This window comes from Podarcis raffonei, chromosome 13 (assembly GCF_027172205.1).
Source record: "Podarcis raffonei isolate rPodRaf1 chromosome 13, rPodRaf1.pri, whole genome shotgun sequence".
Classification (NCBI taxonomy): Eukaryota; Metazoa; Chordata; class Lepidosauria; order Squamata; family Lacertidae; genus Podarcis; species Podarcis raffonei.
In genome coordinates, this window is record NC_070614.1 from 30,361,412 (window position 1) to 30,383,124 (window position 21,713).

Below are 21,713 nucleotides of genomic sequence, written 5' to 3' on the forward strand. Positions count from 1 at the left end.
TCATCTCACCTTTTGACAGCAACAAGCTACCAGTATTTTCCTTATGGCTAATTTCATTTCCTTGTTTCTCAGGGTATAAATAAGGGGATTTAATACTGAGACACCAACATTGTACATGAGGGTGGATATCATGTCTGACAGTGGTATATCTCCCGAGGAAGGCAAATAGTTGAATAAAACAGGCACATAGAGCAAATTCACAACTGTGAGGTGGGATGTGCATGTGGAGAAAGCTTTCCATCTTGCTTTGTTTGACTTGACCTTCAGAAGGAGAAAAGATATTATATAGAGGTAGGAGAAGAGTGTGAGGATGAATGGGATCATGACAATTAAGCCAGTGACTGTGTTGAGAAGGCTGATGTTGAGCTGGATGCTACTGCAAGCTAACTTCAGCAGTGGCTTGATGTCACAAAAGAAGTGCTGGACAAGGTTTGGGCCACAGAAGTGCAGCCGGGAGGTCATCACAGTGTGCATGAGTGCATGGCAGAATCCAGTGCCCCAAGAAGCTGCTGCAAGCAATAGGCATGTGCATTTGTTCATAATAACAATGTAACGCAGAGGATTGCATATAGCCACATAGCGGTCATAGGCCATAACTGCCAGAAGGACACCTTCACTGCTTCCAGTGAAGTGGAAGAAATGGAGTTGAGTTAGGCATCCGCTGAAGGAAATGTACTGAGGTCCAGATATAAAGCCTGCCAGCATCTTGGGCACAGTGACTGTAGCATAGCAAATGTCCAGGCACGAAAGATTGCTGAGGAAGAAGTACATGGGTGTGTGGAGGTGAGCTTCAGTCAGCACTGCAAACAAAATGATACTGTTTCCTAGCAGACTCATGAGGTACAACATCAAAAAGAGTAGAAAGAGAAAAGGTTGCAGTCCTTGGAGATCTGTCAAGCCTAGTAAGATAAACTGGCTCACTTCTGTCTGGTTCTTCATCTGTTTTCACAGAAGTGGTAGCCTGTTAAAACCTGTAGATTTTAGTAAGGACACAACATAAATAACTGAAATGCCTTGTCAGGGCTTATCCACATTTAACTTTTACCCCACTGTTTCCAGACACAAGTCTGTGCCTAAAAACTCTGTGTCTAAGTGTTATTGTTTTGCCCCAGAGCTTTCCCTGAAAAAAACATGCTCTTTAGTGCTCAATCAATTTGAGTTTTCCATGGATTGCTATTTGCTCTGATTGAGCTTTAAGAGCAGGTTTTCATGGGGAAAGGTCCAGAGCAAAAATAAGAGCTACTCAGACATGGAGCTTTAAAGTGTGGTCCATGCCTAGAAAGAGTCAAGGAAAAGCAAGTGTGAATAAGCCCTCCACTGCAGCCTCTAGTAGGGATATGCATGATGCCTTTTTCCATGTAGTACTGCTAAATACCTCAAATCCAATTTATTTCAATGGATCTCCACTAAGCAAGATTAAATCCGGATCTAACCCACTAAACAAAACGGACAAATTTAATCACATCCTTACAGGTTTTGCATTCACAGGAATCAATTTGGATTTTTACCCCTTTCTCATTTTTAAGATTCTTATTTTTGATGCATTTTTGACTCTCTCTTTTTGAAGATATTTTCTGAATGTTTGCTCTCAACATTTGTCCGTACTTGAAACTTACCAATCTGTTTGAATTTCTATTGAAGATGCATTGAAGGACAGTGTACCTCCTATCCAAGTGCTTATGCTGCTGAAATGTAGCTAACAATACAGTGCTATAAATAAAAGTAGCTATATCTCTATAGCTGTAATGGCCAGGGGCACATTAGCCCCTTGAGGCAAAATGTATATAAGAACTGGCTTCATGAGTCCCACACCATATTATTATATGCACTGGAGACCAATTACTTAGTCCATTTCAACTGGTAGTAGTAGTGATATGGAATACATTAATTAAGAAAGGGCTTCTAAAAGTGACAAAGGAATTAGTTGCACAACTTCCATAATATTCTTGCAGCAATGGAATCACCATCCATTCCCACCTTGGTGGCTTGCAGAACCAAAATTATCATGAACATCAGTAGGCACTGCAGACTGCAACATACAGAATGAGAAAGAAGTAAGGCAAGCGAACCAGCAAAATCATTCGCTCCTTCTTAACTCCTTAACTATTGCCAGAAATTTGTTTTTATTTTTATTCTTTATCTCTGTCTTCACTAAACAGCCTTTTAACCTTCTGGACTTTAAATGACTCAACTTACTCTAAATACTGGGTAGAGCAGTAAAGAACTTAACCATCCCACACCAGGGCCCCATAGCCCAGAGAGCAAACCATCAGGCCAGCTCTTCACCTTTAAAGGTGCCAATAATAGGTTATTACCTGAAAGGTGCCAATAATAGGTTATTACCTGAAACTTAACTGTTTCCCTTCTTGTATCTAACCTTCAAAAGTGACTCAATGAAGTGCCAAATTAACCTATTAATAAACATGACAGCTTGGCTCTGAAACTGGCACTCCCCAAGGACATGTACCAAATATGCATCCAGATGGTATATGATACTAGAGAATAATAGACTGTGGGGTTTCCAATCACTGATCAATCAGTCAGGCTACTGATTGTCCACAGATCTAAGTAACAGGCACTGTGCTGCAGGCTGAAAAGGAAACAACAAAACACTGTTCACAATGCAATTTTTTTTCTGAATTCGAGGGGGGGGGTGAAATTATTGCTTTGGTGCCCCAGAATAAGAACATTGGGAAAAATATTGCTCTTCCAAGAATAATATTTCTCTTGCAAACAATTACAGTAAAAGTTCCAAGATGATATTTGATTAAATTATTCAGAAGAAGAATAAAAACAGAGGAGAAACTTGTTATGGTTCACAGGCAACTTTATTAGAGGGTCTGTTGATCAAGCAATAGTTCAGACTAGAAAATAAAGCCTGGAAATTAAGGGATAAGCTTGTGTGTGTGTGTGTGTGTGTGTGTGAGAGAGAGAGAGAGAGAGAGAGAGAGAGAGAGAGAGAGAGAATGTATATTCCACCTTTCCATTGTTATCATAATGCTGAGAGAAGCTTTCAAAAAAGGTAAATTTGGATGATTTGGGGGCATTCTCCCCAGTTGAAACATGATCTTAATAAACTCCACAATTCAAATCAAGGACCCCAGAAAAAAACCTCTATAGCTTTGTCACTGTGAATTTTCTGACTATCTAACTATGTTTCCCTATATTTCTGTTTCCTTAAGTCCACATGTTTTGCAAGAAGTGAGGGTATCCAAATGTTGAATGTTGCCTCTGTAACACTAAACATGTCTGGATTTATTTTTATTATCATTATCATTATTTAAAAAGAACACTTTTCCAACTGCTGCTGCTACTGGAAAAAAAAATCAGGTTTCTCTGCAGTGCTATATACCTGAAGAAAAAAACTTCTGGGCTTATTTGTGTGCAGTTTGGCAGGCTTAAGCCACTTTGCAGGAGCTCTTGTCTCTACAAATTACCAAAATTTGGAATTTTTATAGCCGTTTTTGGATCCCCTGTTATAAAGAATATGGGACAGAGACTCAATATATACAGAGCAGCTTGGGGCCCAAATTATGGAGGGGCCATACGACTCAAAGGTAGGTCAGATTGTTTTATAAACAAAGAAATAAAATACATAAAATAAAAAACATGGTGGATTAGATTGCCAGATATGTCCTCACCATCTAATGTAATAAGGGCAAATGTAAAGTGGAATGCCCTAGATAATGCGAGCAGGGTCTGGGCTTGTATTTCTCTTTATCTCTTTCCTCCACCATGCACTTCTCAATACCAGAAACAAAACCCTATTTTCTCATTACAGGCCTGCATCATTTCTCAGATTGTTCAATCCTATTTCAGCTGACAGTGTTACAAACTGAGAAATAGATTTCACATCAATATCTGTATCCTCACAATGATCAGTAATCTCCCCAGGCTTTTCCTCAGAGCTGACTTCATATCCTGGTTCCTCAGGGTATAGATCAAAGGGTTTAAGAAAGAGGTAACTACACTGTACATGAGGGTGGCTATCATGTCTCTCTGAGGTAAGTCTCCTGATGTTGGAGGGAGGTAATTGAACAAAACTGGCACATAGAGCAAACCTACAACTGTGAGGTGAGTGCTGCAGGTGGAAAAGGCCTTCCATCTCCCTCTGTGTGACTTGACCTTCAGTAACAGGAAGATGATGATATAGAGGTAGGAAAGGAGTGTCAAGAAGAAAGGGATCATGACAATTGAGCCCGTGACTACATTGAGGAGACTAAGATTGAGTTGTGTGCTACTGCATGCCAGTCTCAGTAGTGGCTTGATATCACAAAAGAAATGCTTGATGATATTGGGGCCACAGAAATGAAGTTGGGATGTCATTACTGTGTGCATCAGGGCATGAAAGAACCCTATAGTCCAAGTTGTGGCAGCCAGTAGAATACACACACGTCTGCACATAATGACTGGATAGTGCAATGGATTGCATATGGCCACATAGCGATCATAAGCCATGACAGCTAGAAGAATAGCCTCACTGCTTCCTAGGAAATGGAAGAAATGAAGCTGGGTGATGCATCCAACAAAGGAGATTCTTCGATGAGCCAACAGGAATCCAGATAGCATCTTGGGAAGGATGACTGTAGAGTAGCAAATGTCCAAGCAAGAAAGGTTACCGAGGAAGAAATACATAGGTGTGTGGAGTTTGGTCTCAGTCACCACCACACACACAATAGTACTGTTGCCCAGCACAGTTACTAGATAGAGGAGGAAGAAGAAAACAAACAAGACCATTTGAACTTCCTGTTGGTCTGTTAAGCCCATGAGTATGAAGTGAGTGCTCTGTGTCTGATTCTCCATTGTTGCTGGGATTTTTAGAAAAAGCAGATAAAATAATTATTTTAGAATGTCATGATTATATATGGGGGGGGGAATACATATAAAGAGGACTAAGAAATATGTGATTCCTTACATTTCAGAGAGAATTGCAACACCTGTGCTCATACTAACAATCCTCTTGGGAGTCCACACTCTCCACGATGAAATATTGCTGAAAACACTTCAACAGGTGTCTGCATCCTGCCAAGTAGATGATTATAATTTTGGTTAAAGAGTTGGCAGAAAAACTCCAGAAAAAATCAAATAGTTTTGGTCCTCTGAATTTCTTCCCCATCCCAATTTCCTGAAAATATGCCTTTCAATCATAATAGGGTGGGGTGGGGTTGGATTTTGTGCTGCTTTCTTGGGAAAATAAATTTCCCCATAAATTTCAGGAGGGGGGTGGCACTTACCTTACAAAGGCTTGGCAGGAAGGGTAGCTTGTAGGAAGCTGCATAAACCATCTGCATCCGAAACCTTTGACCAATGATTGGTCAAAAAAGAACTTCCTATAAATGTTGTCCCAGCTCTAAGGAAACATATAGCTCAGTAGGTTAGAGTGTGGTGCTGATAATCTCAAGGTTGCAGGTTTAATCCCCATATGGGAGAGCTGCATATTCCTGCATTGCAGAGGGTGGGACTAGATGATCCTCAGAGTCTCTATGATTCTATATTTGTTCTATAAACACACCCACACACACACACACCCTGTGGCAAAACAGCTGATTTGTGTTAAGGGGTTGGAAACAAATTCTCAGAATGTTTCAGACAGCCCTAGTAAAAAATGTTGGTCTCAGATACTAGAAGGCCAGACAAGTTCCCTACTGTGATCGTTATGAAGTTGACACAATGGCCTTTGGGCAAGCCTAGCCTATTTCATAGAGTTGGTGTGGGAGAAAGTGGAGCACATAAATAACCCTCCCTTTCATTTGTGGCCAACAATCCAAATACGTATACCATATTTGGATTATGCAAGAAATCTTCACAGGCCAGAGAATAGATGCTGTAACTATGTGATTGCCAAAATGAAAGCACTGAGGCAGAATTTTCTGTTATCGTATTTATGGATAAAGGAAGCAATGAACTAAGGCAGAATGGGAGGAGTAGGAGGTGGTAAAGGCTTTGACTTGTGTAACGATATTAAAATATCCGTAACGTAAAATGGGAAGGGCAACTATATTGCCCAGTATTCTCCAGGGGAGGACTGAAACAGCACTAGAGGTGCTCAACAGCAACAACAAAAATTCAAGTGATTTTTTTTTGGGGGGGGGGATCTTTAATAAGAATTGTTAGCTCACCTCTGCAGGCTTGAATGCTAGATTGTGGTGTTGGTGGTCATCCTTAACAGAAAGTCTATTAAGAACATAAGATGAGCCTTACTGGATCAGACCAAAGGTCCATCAAGCATTCTGGATCAGATGGATGGAGTGGGAAACTACCCTACCTATTCCAGATTTCCTGAATCTCCTTCCTGGATCCCCATCTCCTCCCTGGACCATAAGGATGTGACAGGAGAATACTTCATCTAATCCAACATCCTGGGTCAGACAAAAGGTCATCTAGTTTAGCAGCTTTTTCTAATAGAGGCCAACCAGATGCATACAGAAAGCCCACAAGAAGGAACAAATAACAGCTCTCTCCTCACTTGTGATTCAAAACAACTGGCATTTAGAGACATACCACCTCCAGCACTGGAGGTAGAACAAAGGCATTGTGGCTAGTAGCCATTATTCACCATGAATTTTTCTTATTCTCTATTAAAACCATCCAAGTTGGTGACCACCACCACAACTTGTGCAAGTGAACTTAACTGCAAGAGAACTTCTTCTCTTTCCCATACAAAGTTATTCCCCATTATGTACCTGTGAGGCTCAGTTTCTCCTCTCTTTGATGGTGAAAAACTGGGAAGTAAAAAAAGGGATAAAGACTTGCTAAGTGCAAAATTAGAAGAGCAAGAGAAATTCCCAAATACTGCAGTGTAGCATCAAGATTCACCTGAAGAATAAACACCCTCCTGTAATCATATTGACTCTATATATCACTGTGGAAGTAAATACTTTATCCAGTCACTGATTACAATGAAACCACGAACCACTTGAGACAGCAAGGACGATACAATAACACAACAAATATTCCCGTGGTGGGAAGGCAAAATGGAGTGTAATTTTGAAGACTGAAGCTAGCAGGTGAATAAGCAATCAACAATCCCATAGGGGATATGATATTCAGATTTCATTGTATTTATTTGAAATCTCAAAGGTTTTGGAGATAACGCTATAGGATTTTGGTTTCCTTCAGTTGGGGGACCACTAGACCACAAAAGACTCAAAAAATATATCTCACTCATTCTTCCACACTGTGCTCTCTCTCTCTCTGTCACACACACACACACACACACACACACACACACACACCTGTAGCCCAACTCCCTATAATAGCAAACTTAGCTTGTGAGTTCAACAAGGATTGTTGCTAAACCGGACCACTGTAAACTTCCTGCCACAGTTTTTAGATAAACCTTCTCCTCTTTCACCCATTTCTTAAAATCTCACAAGAGCTTGGTTTAATCAGGTTTGCCTGACAGACACCAGGACTGGAGAAATAAGAATCACTTATTCTGATCTCCATCTTCATATGGCTAGAAATTCAGGGAATCATATGCGGAAATGGTTAGGTAAAAGACTGGCAAACTCAATTGTTCTCTTCTGTTCCCTTGTTCAGGTTGGCATTAGTTGTGTCTGGCTTGGAATATATCCTCCATTTCCAGATGTGGACAAGACATCCATGCATGGTCAAATAATGCTTGTATGTAATGAAGGATCTGTTTCCATGTTCTACATTGTACTAGGCTACATGGGTTTTCTGGCCATTGTCAGCTTCACAGTTGCTTTCCTGGCCAGGAAATTGCCTGATGGTTTTAACGACACCAAATTCATCACCTTCAGCATGCTGATATTTTGCTGTGTTTTGATGTCTTTTGTGCCAAAATATTTGAGCAGCAAGGGGAAGTATATAGTAGCTGTGGAAATTTTTGCCATTTTGTCTTCTAGCTCTGCTTTGCTGGTTTTTATCTTTTCCCCCAAAAGCTACATTATTGTACTCAGACCTGAGAGGAACAAAAAAGTGTATATACTTCAAAAAATTCTTCTTCAAAAATTCTTCTGTCAAACAATTTTGATGTGAATCTTGCACTCCCTGAGATAGTTTATGGTGGTGGCAGAGGAAGAAATGATAAATGAACTATACTTTATTATTATTATTGCATGGACAGGCAGAGACCCCCCAACCCCAGGCGACACCCAAGTGGAATAATGACTCAAGACAACGTGTTATGGGATTAAAATTTGGCTGAAACTTTATTAAAGCTTCAGATGTAGGGAGACCTTGGCTTAGGCATTGGGCGTTTATCCCTCCCAGTCCCCGGCAGGGGATCTGGGGAACATCAGGGTTATCCAGAATGTGTGGGGATTGGGCTGGCTCTGGAGAATGTCTGTTCAAGCAGAGAGCCCGCCCACCATTTCGCTGCCATCGCAGGGGAGAGCAATGACAACCTATTGGCATATGGCCAATGCCTCCCTTCAAAACAACCCCTTTAACGGGGAACTCTGGGATCACCGCTGCGGGGGGGGGGGCGGGGGTCACCGCTTCACACACCCACCCACCCATTTAGGGAAGATAGACTACAAGATTCCACCCAAGGCCTGAAACTGCCAAAGTTGTGACATTTTACTACGGGGAAGGCAAAACCTGCCAATGCAGGAAAATTCCTTTCCGGCCCTTCAACAGTGACCATAACGTAGCAGTGCCCGTGTACCTGTGAAGAAGAGGTTAACCTGCAAAATAAGGCTTAACTGAGGGAGGGCAGGGTGGGAGAAGCTCTGAAGCCAACCAAGAATTCCCGGGTAAGTTTCACCCACTGTTGTGTCCCCTTACCTGGCCAATTCTCTCCTGGCAACGCCTCCCCAGCTGGGATTGGGTAACTGGCAGAGGTAGACAGCTACCTCCAGGTGTCCAGTTGGGGGGGGATCCAGGCTGTACTGCCAGGAGCCGCATGGGACCGGGAGGGGGGGCTGTGTGTGACCACACAAAAGGCTCCCCCCATTTGATGTGGAGAGCAGTTATTATTATTATTATTTCAACTTTTACACCGCCCTATACCTGGAGGTCTCAGGGTGATTCACAAGATCACAACATATAAAATCAAACCAAAAGCAGTAACCCAATAACCCTCCCCCCCCAAAAAAAGCCACATTCTGAAAGGGTGTTGGGTGTCAATAAGATCAACCAAAGGCCTGGTTAAAAAGGAATGCTCTTGCCTGGTGCCTAAAGGTGTGTAATGAAGGCATATAATGTATCACACTTTAAATGCATTTTCATTAAACATCCACAATGACTCAGTTGGGAGTCATGGGCTTCCTCCAAACAACTTTTGGCCTGGCCTTTGGCTTAGACTCACTCTGACCCCTTATATGGGATTTGGTATATAATTTTTCCCTTGGCTTTTTTGCTGGCCCATGTAGGACCAGCATGGAGAGCTGGCTCAGGTGAATATCTGATGTTTCCTCCCTTTATGGTCTTGATTTATGGGCTACTACTAAAATGAGGCTGCACTTTAATCTGTATTTCAATCTGTATTTTAAGCCGTATTTTAATTAACTGTTTGTTGTTGTTGTTTTCTATTACGTTTTATTGTAATTTATATTTGGTGTTAGCCTCCCTGAGCAGCTAAAATTATTATTATTATTATTATTATTATTATTATTATTATTATTAATAATAATAATAAGGAGAATAAGGAGCAAGATACTTCAGGTAAGATTTCCATGGCACAGTGTAGCTTTGGCCAAGTGTTACATTATGAAAGTGCTGTGGATGTTGCTTCCTTTGGTTCTTGTTCTATGGGTTCTCCTTGTAGCATTCGGGGGATGAGTAATAAAAATAATGCCATACACACCAATGAGAACTAACTTTTGGATGAACTAACCTTTTTATATTAAAAAAAAGATTCTGATATTCTGTCATGATGGGCAGTGGCTGACTCATCATCACGTCTTGAACTTTATTCTCTCTGTTTTGAATGCATACTCATACATAGTGACACTATAGGCAATGCGAAGACCTTTCCTGTGATGCCTCATTAGTATCATGCCACAAACTCAGTGATCCAAAATGATCCCCAAGGGGATGCCATCCAGAATTGCAAAGTTGAAATAGGCAGGTAGCAGTGCCGGCCCAAGACATATTGGTAATTGAGGTGAACCACAGAATGTGTGCCCCTGCCATGAAGCCTTACTAGGACATTTTCAGCATTTGTACAGCACCAAACACGCACCAGCAATTATGATAATGCTAATGTTGATAATAATGATAATATTTTGGAGAATTGGAGAACTGACCCCAAACTAACAAAATGAATTTCAACAGGAACAAATGTAAGGTTCTACACTTAGGCAGGAAAAACTAGCTTCACAAATATAAGATGTGGGACACATGGATTGCCAGGACCTAGGAGTCTAGGGGTCTTAGTAGACCACAAGCTTAACATGAGTCAATAGTATAATGTAGCAGCAACAAACCCTAATGCTATTCAAGGCTGAATCAACAGGAGTATAGTGTCCCAATCAAGGGAAGTAGTAGTACGACTCTATTCTGCTTGGTCAGACCACATCTGGAGAACTGTATCCAGTTCTGGGTGCCACAATTTAAGAAGCACAGAGAAGATGGAAGATGGAGCAAGCTTGTTTTCTTCTGCTTCAGAGGTTAGCACCCAAACCAATGGCTTCTAGTTACAAGAAAGGAGATTCCAACTAAACATCAGGAAGAATTTTCTGGTGATAAGAGCTGTTTGACAGTGGAACAAACTCCCTAAGAAGGTGGTGGACTGTCTTTCATTGGAGATTTTTAAGCAGAGGTGGATGGCCATCTGCCAAGAATGATTTAGCTGAGATTCCTACATTGCAGTGGGTTGCAGTAGATGACCCTTGAAGTCTCTTCCAACTCTACAATCCTACAATTCTTCTGATTCAAAGAGCATGGAGAAATAGAACTGGGTGCCATCAGGTCACACCCCTTGGATCAATGTTTGGATCAGAACTCCCCACCCCAGCACACATGTTTTATAATAATATGAAGGCCTGATTAAGGAGATGAAATGAAACCACATGACTTTTTTGCATTATTAATTGCTATAGAGTTATACTGGGAACAAATGGAGCTATGTCATTTTCATCTGAAACATTCCTGATCACTTGGCTGTATCATTTCCCCAAAATGTTATATTTTATAATGTTAAGGCCTGAATATAACTCTAAAGGGCAATTTTTATGCAAACTGGTGTGAACTAAATTTAGGATATTTTCTTCATAAATTTACTCTCTAATCATGGTTGAAGGTGAAACTAATATATTTCACATTCTGTATAAAATACATTTTGAACCCTCTTATTTAGTTTCCAGCCTGTCATTACCGCACCAGTCAAGTGCTTTGTCCTAGGCCTGTGGCCAGCTGATGTCACTCATGAGATGAGACAGAGAGAGTCTATCCCTCCTCTTCCACCAAGTTAGAAAGGACTGCTGGAAGCAGAAAAAAGGTTAAAGTTGCACTGGTTGCAAATGGCTTGATGTCTTGAATTAATAAAAATTCCACCTCAGTCCTGGTTTCATGACTTCCTGGGCAAATGCCTTTTATCTACAGTCCTGTTGACTCTTTGTTAAGTATAATTGTTTAATTGGTACTGAAATGAAGAACGGTGATGTGTATTACTGAAAGGATTTCACAGCAAAAAGAGCTCTCTGAGCTCCTTGATAGGTTCATAATTAACTGTTGTTCTCCAGCAGCAATCATGTGAGTGACTAACCCTAGATTGCAAATTAATTGCAAATCCACCACCTTGGTAGCGTGGCAGCTGAGACATTGTTCTCAGGCTCTGTGAGAGTGAGGTGTCTTCCAGGAACTCAACAGACTTAGGGGCTAATGTAGCCTGTATAAGAGAGAGCTATGCTTGTCAGCTCTAATGTTATTTTATTTTATTTTATTTTATTTCTAAGAAGATGCTGAGCCTATGTCTTATGGAACTGTTTGGATGTATCATTTACTGGTTTTTGTTCTGCTTTGAGGAAAGTTCTGCAAGTAAAGTTTTGAATTTTTTAAAATGAGTCTAGATACCCTTCACCCTGCCACCTCTCCACTTCCTCTCCTGTCTGCTAACTCTCCCCTTTCAGGGTCTGGAAAGTTTCATATGGAGAGAGGTGGTCCCTAATGTATTGTGGTCATGAAGGGCTTAAAAGGGAATGTGGCCCATGGACCGGAAAAAGGTTCCTCACCTCTATACTAGATGGCATCTTTGAGGATGTGGTCAGTTTCCTTCAAGTGTTTTCTTTATAACATGAGTTGAAGAACCTCCAGCCCCAAATAACTCTTCATTTGGCCCACCATTCCCACTTCCATGGCTTGGCAAATATGATATAATGATGCCAGATCTAGGGAAACTAAAGTCGCCATTGGGCCAAAAATGTGTTTGCAGGTACCGCCAATCAGCAGATTGGCAGTGAGGTGCTGCAAGGAACTATTCTTCCCCCAATGCTCTTCAACATTTCTATGAAGTCATTGAGATTTGTCAGTGGTAGCACCAGTGCTATGGAATGCCCTGCCTGCTGAAATATGGGACACTCCATGTCTATTGGCATTCTGCCAGCTTTTTGATCTACCTGAGCTGCCTATCTCAACTGTTTTGTAGTTTAATTTGATTGTTTTATGTTATATTATATTTATGGATGTTTACATTTTACTATTTGAGTTGCTGGTTTTAGAACTCTCTAAAATTGCACAATTTATATACTTTAAATGAGGATGGGGATGAGGATTCCCCTTGGCTGACTGTGATAGACTTCTTACAAACCACAGACTCCAGCTTGGCCACAGTGCTGTCCAATAGATGTTCCATCCTACCACTTGACACCAAATATTCATCAAACTATGATGGATCTAATTTGGTTCAATCCTCCATGCACATAAAGTTATGAGGATTTATGATTCCTATCTCATTGCCACACTTTCACAGCACCCAGTGGCACGGTCATAATTAGAGTTGCATCATCTGTTTACAAAGGGAATGTGTACTTTCCCCCCAGAAGAGTAATTTAATCACAGTTCTTCTTGAAAACTCAAGAGGTTGTTTTTCATATTAATCCCTTGTGCCCATTCCCCACTTTTTAATCCCTCTTCATGCAAAACATGTTAGCATGAGATGCAGTCATGTAAGACACGCAAGAAAAGCGTAATGTGGTCATCACAGTTGAGGAAATGAATCATTAAATTATTCTGCCTTCGTTCCATCTGATGGTCAAGAGGAAAGGTAGCTTTTTTATTTTCAGATCCTATCTCTGTTTTTCACTAGATGATTTAAGATTTGACATTCCTTACAAAACAATGCTAGAAAAGCAAACGACTCAAAGGGGAGGTCTTCTATATCTCTCTGTGTCTTCTATATCTCTCTGTGTCTTTCTCTCAGTGTTCCAATTGTCTTTCCTCTGTGATGCAAAAACCTAGCCATGTTTCCATTATTTGCTAAAGATTTACAATAGAGACCTATACATGCCTACTAAGAACTAAGTCTCATTAAGTTGAATGACACTCTCAAGAAAGTTGGTGTATGGTTTCTAACCTCTGACAACACAGAGATGGGCACTGATTTCAGTGAGCTTAACCATGCCTGTGTTGAGGTGTAGCCCATGCACCAGATATATTTTCTGAATGACACTCTCATGGATCTCACATTTTCACACTACAAGTCATAGAGATTTTGTTTCTGGGTTGTTGTTTCTTAGATTTTGCTTGAAATTCCTCAGACATTTCTCCTTTGGAGAAACACCCAAATTGGTGTCAAATGTCACATTGCACAGCATTTTCATGAGAACTATATTGGACATTGATAAATGAACTAGAAATATTTTGGAAGACCTGTGATCATTCAGGGATCTACTGCAGAAGACCAATTTTATTTCGTTTAATTCGATATGCTATAATTCGAGACTTCTTACATTTGTTCTCCATGCAATTACTTATCTATCACTTCTAAATGATAGATTGCTCAACTGAAAACATCTGCAGGATCTGATGTTCTTCTGCTTCCTTAGATCTTACTCTTTGGCATGAGCTCCTCTTTACAATGTGGTAGGAGCTACCTTGTAGGGTGCAAAGTGGTTGAAAGAACTGTAAGAACATGCACATCAGGTCCATAACATACACCTTCCCTACAAATTTCTAAATCTGTTGAGATCGAGGGTGCCAGTTAGGAGGAAAGACCCTTGTAATCAGTCCTTTCCACAAAGGGTGGGCAGATGCCAGGCTTTTAAGATCTACTGATTTGTTCTCAACAGAGCCCCAAAATTTACCAACCACCATGCACATAAAGTAGAATAGCAATTCTAAGCTATTTTCAGTACCAGCAATGAAATGAATTCATGCAAAAGTCAGATTGACTGAAATTTTCTACTGCTTGGCAGGTGAATTTAATACTGATGAATTATTAAATAATGTGGAAACAGAAACTATTATCGTTTTCTCACCCATGTTCTGCAACCTAGGAGCAAATCACATAGCAGCTCCTCCATATTGTTAAAAGTGTATGTGAATTAAGCCTCAGGGAGATACAAGTTACTTTGGTTGAATTTTGGTCCCACTAAAATCAATGGCTGAAATCTCTCCTTTAATACAAAGGGAGTCTAATGCAGCTAAATTACTCTGTATCTAATGCCATGAATATAATGGGTGGCACACTGACAACTGTTCTTTCCATTGCAGTGAATGCAGAAGAGATCATACGCTGCATAGTCCTGCTTGACTGGAGTCAGAGAACTAGATCACATACAAAAATTTGCAGCACAATATTTTTATGATATTGTTTCATCTTCTAAATATAAAGTATGTTGTTTATTTAGTATATATAGCCTGCCATCAAAAAATATTCTCTGACATGGGAAATACTGCTAACAAGTTGCTAAAGGTGAAATAAAGAGCTTCACAACTAGGTCAAAATCTTCAACTGATTCTCTAGTCCAAACTATATCCATGATTCATTGTTCATAATGATATACCACTCCATCAAGACTAACCATAGGAAAAATACTTGCATATCTGAAGTGATAAAAAAAATTCTAGTAATACTTGAAGGTTGGCATATTACACTTAAAGATACTAGAAATTAAGCATTTTAAATTCAGTTCCAAAGCTATGGAGAATTTTGACAAAGGCAATGGAACAGCAATAACCACATTTACCCTTCTGGCATTTGGAAATGACCCTAAACTACAAATTCCACTCTTCATGGTGTTCGTATTCATCTACACTGTGACTGTGGTTGGAAACATCATAATCATCACTCTGGTAATCTCTGATCATCACCTTCATACTCCTATGTACTACTTCCTTGGAAACTTGTCCTGCTTGGAGACCTGCTACACTTCAACTGTCCTCCCCAGGATGTTAGCCAGCTTTCTGACAGGGGATAGAACTATATCTGTTGGTGGCTGCTTTGCACAGTTTTTTTGGTTTGGGACCTTAGCAATTGCTGAATGCTACCTGTTGGCTGCCATGTCCTACGATCGCTATTTAGCCATATGTAAACCCCTCCACTATGCCACTCTTATGGATGGAAAACTCTGCTTTCTCTTGTCGGCTGGGTCCTGGCTATGTGGGATTACAGTTATGACAATAGTAGTAAGTTTAATGTCACAACTATATTACTGTGGTCCCAGTGAAATTGATCATTTCTTTTGTGAATTGGCACCAGTGATTAATCTCTCTTGCAGTGATACCACTATGGTGGCACTGGTGGGTCTCATAGTCTCAGTCATAGATGCTATTCCGTCGTGTCTCCTAACACTGATGTCTTATGTGTGTATAATTGCCACCATCTTACGGATCCCATCTTCAACAGGGAGGAAAAAGGCCTTTTCAACCTGTTCTTCCCACCTTATTGTGGTTTCTATATTTTATGGATCATTAATATTTGTATATGTGCTCCCAAAAAAGGAAGCTCTGTGGGAAGTGGACAAAATCTTTTCAGTCTTCTACACAGTCTTAACCCCTCTAATCAATCCCCTTATCTACAGCCTGAGGAACAAAGAGGTGAAAGAAGCTTTAAGGAGAGTCATAAACAAATGCAGGGTTTTAACATAATTTGCACTATTAGCCAAAATATGCCTTAAAATGACCTTGTGAATGGGCAGGCTCCCGCAGAGAAGCTCATACTTGCTCTGCTCCTAGCCAAGAGAAAAGGAGTGGGTGCAAGATGGGTGGTTGTATTTTAAGACATCTGATCTACCTACTATGCTGTTTCCGACATTCTGAGTATTCTAGGGGGGAGTATTCTCTGGGATGGGGAATGGTTGTGCTGATTTTCAGAACTGGTACTCTGAGGAACTGATAAAAAGTGATGATCTGATTTCAGTCAACTTTCATCTGTCCTCTGTCAATTTCCACTCAATTAATAATAATAATAATAATAATAATAATAATAATAATAATAATAATAATTTTTATTTATATCCCGCCCTCCCCAGCCGAAGCCGGGCTCAGGGCGGCTAACAACACTAAAACAGTGCAACATTATAAAAACATTATAAAAATTAATTAAAATAAAAATTGGTGGCAATCATAAACTAAAGTTTTGTAAAGATTGCCAAAGGAGGGAGTCAGGCTGCGCCCTGACCAAAGGCCTGGTGGAACAGCTCTGTCTTGCAGGCCCTGCGGAAAGATGTCAAGTCCTGCAGGGCCCTTATCTCTTGCGACAGAGCGTTCCACCAGGTTGGAGCCGCAGCCGAAAAAGCTCTGGGTCTAGTTGAGGCCAGCCTAACTTCTCTGTGGCCTGGGACCTTCAAGATGTTTTTATCTGAAGACCGTAAGTTCCTCTGTGGGGCATACCAGGAGAGGCGGTCCCGTAGGTACGAGGGTCCTAGGCCGTATAGGGCTTTGAATGTTAAAACCAGCACCTTAAACCTGATCCTGTACTCCACTGGGAACCGGTGCAGCTGGTATAGCACCGGATGAATGTGATCTCGCAGCGAAGACCCCGTAAGGAGTCTCGCTGCGGCATTCTGCACCCGCTGGAGTTTCTGGGTCAGTCTCAAGGGCAGCCCCATGTAGAGCGAGTTACAATAATCCAGTCTGGAGGTGACCGTCGTGTGGATCACAGTGGCTAGGTCAGGGCGAGAGAGGTAAGGAGCCAACTGCTTAGCTTGGCGGAGATGAAAAAATGCCGCCTTTGTTATAGCTGCAATCTGCACCTCCATGGAGAGGGAGGTATCGAAGATTACACCCAAACTCTTAACGGACGGTGCTGGCACTAATTGCACCCCGCAAGAGATGGGAGTTGCCCCCTCAATCTCATATCATCCCGTCCCAGCCAGAGGACCTCTGTCTTTGAAGGATTTAACTTCAACCGGCTCCCACGTAACCATCCAGCCACAGCTTCCAAGCATCTGATCAGTGTGTCTGGGGCCGAGTCAGGATGGCCATCCATCAACAGATAGAGTTGGGTGTCATCAGCATACTGATGGCAGCCCAGCCCCAAACTTCGGACAAGCTGGGCGAGGGGGCGCATAAAGATGTTAAAAAGCATTGGGGAGAGTATCGCACCCTGGGGCACTCCACACACCAAGGAGTGGTGGGATGACAATTCCCCCCCAAGCGCCACCCTCTGTCCCCGACCAGAGAGAAACGAGCGCAGCCATTGAAGGACTGTGCCCTGGATCCCCACGTCGGCAAGGCGGTGGTCCAGGAGTTCATGATTGACCATGTCGAAGGCTGCTGACAGGTCTAGAAGAATCAGCAGCCCCGACCCGCCTCGATCCAGCTGCCTGCGGAGATCATCTGTTAGGGCGACCAGAGCCGTCTCAGTCCCATGACCAGCACGGAAGCCGGACTGGAATGGATCCAGAGCCAATGTTTATTATTTTGAAGAACTGTTTAATGTGGCAAGGATTGACAAAATATCCTCATGGAGGGTCAAGGAGAGAGAGGGAGAGATTATTGACTCAACATTGAGTGACTTTCTGACTAAAACTTTCAGCCAAAACAAATAGGTTTTTTGCTTTTGTTTCCTTTCAGTATCATTGTTGGAACATTTCCTGATAGTTTCCACTGAATTGGGATATACATCGTCATTGTGATGTTTCATCCTGGTTTGTGTCAAACCAGCTAGCATTACAAGCCAAGCTATACATGTAATATGCAATATTTTTATTATACTTGTAAACAGTGCTTTTGCTATGTTTTTCCATTTAATAAAACACTGTAAACCATGTATGTCATTGTAATGGATTTCTTTGAAGTCATTCCAGCACTGGGTGGGTGGGGAAATCACTACCCAATCCTGTTCTGTATTTTGCAACTCTACTCATGAGGAAGCTAACTGGTGTTATTTCCAGCCCTTGCAAAATTCTTGTATTTATGAGTTTGCTGAAATTCTAACCTTTACTGGATCTATTGATTTGGCAGGCCCCTGCTTCCTTTTTTAGCATACATTGCTTGTCATCAATAAATATTCTCTGTTTTAGGAGCTATTGAGTTGATCTGTTCTAGGAGCTATTGAGTTTCAGAACTGCGTTGTAATATTCAGTGGATTCTCCAGTCAAAACTATATCCATTCTTCATAAAGAGGTATCACTCCATCATCCACAAGAGGTCCAGAAGGTGACAACACAAGAATGGGCCTTCTCTGTGGTTGTTCCCTCTTTTTGGAATACTCTCACCAAGGAGACTTGCCTAGTGCCTCTACTATATAGCTTTAAGCATCAGGCAAAAGACTTCTCTATAACTAGGTCTTTGACTAACAGTCTATGGCCTTTTAAATGTGTTTGTGGAAGTGGGGTTATTAGTTTGTTTTCATTTGTTTTATTATGTATTTTGTGCTCACATTTTGTATTTTTATGTTCTGAACCACCCTGTGATCTTTGGATAAAGGTTGGTATATAAATTTAATCAATCAATCAATCAACTGAATCAGATGACGCTCTGCAAGTGGTGAACCTTTGAGTAACGTTTGTCCTTATATGATGTTTTGGGAAACCAGCACTATGTAATAATCTTCTGTGAAGCCTGGCTTGCAAGTGGGTCAAACTGTAAGATCTCTCATTGGGTTTCGTGGCTGAACCCCCACGGCAAAAGATCATTTGTGAAGCTTAGAAGGGAATGTGGTTCTTGAGCTGAAAAGGGATCTGCATCGCTATAATAGTATCAGTATGTATCAGTTCCTTCCAGTGTTTTCTTTATAACATGATTTCAGCCTTAAAAGTGTCTTCATTTGGCCCACCACTTCCACTTCCATGGCATGGGAAGCATGACACCGTGATGCCAGATGTGGGGAAGCTAAAGTTACCACAAAAATGTGTTTGCACATACTATAGATCAGCCGATCAGCATTGTGGTGCTGCAAGGTACTATTCCCGCCGCCCCCGCAATGTTCTTCAACATTTCTTTGAACTCATCAAGATTTTTCAGTTGGTAGCACTGGTGTTATGGAATGCACTGATGTTATTGAATGTACTTCTTGATGAAATATGAGAGGCTCCATCTCTATGGCATTCAGCCAACTTTTTCATCTTTCTACCTGCCATGGACTGGTTGGACATAGAGAATGGGAGGAACTAGCTGGAGAACCACCAAGGGAAGAAGGCTCAAAGCCTGGGAAGTGCAGCAGGGGAGGACAGAGGCCAAGAGGCAGAGATGAATCAGGCTTGTGCATAGTCATGGGTGTCTCCCCCTCCTGCTGTGACAAGCTCCTTTCCCTGCTAGTCTCCCAGAATGAGTAGAGGTATGAATAGGGTGTAGAAGATGTTGGCTTCACACAGACTCAGTCTCTGATTGCTTGTGAAAATCCCTGGAGAGGAGGGAACTTAGATGGTTGTGGGGAGACAATGACTTTCAGTCTTGGCAACTGATTCATGGGACAAGACCTATAGGGATGAGCTGCTGTGCTTATTAGGCCTGACACTCTGGCAAGTCTGGCAGTTAATGGATCAAAATTGAATCACAACAAGACAGGGATACTGTTTCTGGGGGATAGGAGGCATGCAGGTAAGAGGGACTCCCTGTCAGGAGCTTGTCCTACACTCAAGTAGGACCCTGGCAGAGACACATGCCCAACTAGCATGTTCTCTCCCTCCTGGTCAATTGTTCAAGAGCTTCAAAAGCTTTCTTCAGCCTGAACATCACAGCAACCAATGCCAACAGATATTGGAACACTTAGGGAATCCACAGAGTCTTTGCAGCTTGCGTAACAGACCTCAGCATCTCAGCATTTTGGCTAATCTACTTTATTTACATATAAAAACACACGGAGCACTGCAAAATGGCTCCCTTTCTCTCTAGCATCTAGAGGAATAACAAAGGATAATAGTCCCACTTCACGGAACACAGTAACACAAACATCCTGTCTCTGTCACTTCCCACTCTGTGGAGTCAAAACATACACCGTCATGTGACAGACAAAAATCCCATGACCCCTAAAGGACCAGGTGCACAGCCTGGATATCATTTTGGACTCACAGCTATCTATGGAGGTGGGTCAACTCTGTGCCCAGGGCAGCTATCTACCAACTTCATCTGGTATGCTGGCTGAGACCCTACCTTCCTGCCCACTGCCTCTCCAGAGTGGTGCATGCTCTGATCTCCCAATTGCGCTCTATGTGGGGCTACCTTTGATGGTGACTCAGAAACTGCAATTAATCCAGAATGTGGTTGCTAGACTACTGACTGGGAGTGGCCACCACAACCATATAACACTGGTCCTAAAAGATCTACATTGCCTCCCAGTATGTTTCCAAGCACAATTCAAGGTATTGGTGTTGACCGTTAAAGCCCTAAACAGCTTTGACCCTGCATACTTGAAGGAACAGCTCCACCCCATTGTTCAAAGCAGGCAGCTCCAAGGTCCAGCTCCAAGGGCCTCCTTGCGAGAATTGAAATTACAGGGAATAAGGCAGAAGGCCTGTGGAATGCTCTCCTGTCAGATGTTAAAACTACTGTATAACTTTTCATAGACATCTGAAGCCAGCTCTGTTTCGGAAAGCTTTTACTGTTTGATTCTGCCCCCCCCCCTGTATTTTGCTGAAAGCTGCCCAGGGTAGCTGGGATAGCCCAGCCAGAGGGGTGGGGTATAAGAAATAAATAATTATACCATCATCATCATCATCATCATCATCATCATCATCATCATCATATGCAGGTTGTGCTAAATCCAACTTGCACAATCTGATTTACTACCAGCTTGCTCCTGTCCCTACCTAAACAGCCTATCTTAACTGTAGTATGCCCTTACCTGACTCTGATAGGCCTCTTACAAACCATAGAATCCAACCTGGCCACAGTGCCATCCAATCAATGTTCCATCCCACCAATTGGTACCATATATCCATCAAATTATGATGGCTCAAACTAAGTTTAGCCATCTAAGTTCATAAAGTTCTGAAGATTCCTATCTCATTGCCATGCTTTCATAGCACCCATCAGCACAGGCATAATTAGAGTAGCACTTTCCCCACAGAAGAACAATTTAAGCATAGTCCTTAGAAAACTCAAGAGGTTTTTCTTCATACTAATCCCTTGTGGCCATTCACCACCTTTTAAACCTTCTTCTTATAAAACATGTTAGCATGAGTTGCAGTTATGTTGAAGTGGCAACACGAGCTTAATGTGGCCATCACTGCTGAGGAAATAAATCACTAAGCTATTCTGCCTGGTGTTAAAGAGGAAAGGTAAATTTTTATTATTTTTCTCAGACCTTATCACTGTTATTGAGAGGGAAGATGTCATTCAGGAGAAAACACCCTTGTAAACAGCCCTCCCCCTGTGGTTATGACTGTTACCTTTACACAAAGAGTGAGCAGACTTCA

The 21,713-nt window shown here is 41.7% G+C and overlaps 3 protein-coding genes across 3 annotated transcripts; 1 reads left to right on the forward strand and 2 right to left on the reverse strand.

The window, feature by feature from the left end:
- LOC128400415 (olfactory receptor 12D1-like) lies at positions 1 to 939 on the reverse strand. Its single transcript, XM_053362599.1, has one exon. The coding sequence runs from the start codon at positions 937 to 939 to the stop codon at positions 1 to 3; it is 939 nt and encodes a 312-aa protein (XP_053218574.1).
- Positions 940 to 3,679: 2,740 nt separating this feature from the next.
- Positions 3,680 to 4,803, reverse strand: LOC128400417 (olfactory receptor 12D1-like). The gene is made up of 2 exons (XM_053362600.1): positions 3,881 to 4,803; positions 3,680 to 3,734 (listed from the first exon to the last, which is right to left on the reverse strand). Exons 1-2 carry the CDS (start codon positions 4,801 to 4,803, stop codon positions 3,680 to 3,682), a joined length of 978 nt encoding a protein of 325 aa, XP_053218575.1.
- A 10,248-nt stretch (positions 4,804 to 15,051) lies between these two features.
- On the forward strand, positions 15,052 to 15,999 carry LOC128399977 (olfactory receptor 5B21-like). Its single transcript, XM_053361881.1, has one exon. The coding sequence runs from the start codon at positions 15,052 to 15,054 to the stop codon at positions 15,997 to 15,999; it is 948 nt and encodes a 315-aa protein (XP_053217856.1).
- Positions 16,000 to 21,713: the final 5,714 nt, after the last annotated feature.

Excerpts from the sequence above, each read along its gene's own strand:
- LOC128400415 (XM_053362599.1), bottom strand. The coding sequence starts at position 939 with ATGAAGAACCAGACAGAAGTGAGCCAGTTTATCTTACTAGGCTTGACA.
- LOC128400417 (XM_053362600.1), bottom strand. The coding sequence starts at position 4,803 with ATGGAGAATCAGACACAGAGCACTCACTTCATACTCATGGGCTTAACA. Across the intron at positions 3,735-3,880 it reads AAAAGCCTGGGGAGATTACT|GTGGAGGAAAGAGATAAAGA; the intron begins GATCATTGTGAG and ends GAGAAGTGCATG.
- LOC128399977 (XM_053361881.1), top strand. The coding sequence starts at position 15,052 with ATGGAGAATTTTGACAAAGGCAATGGAACAGCAATAACCACATTTACC.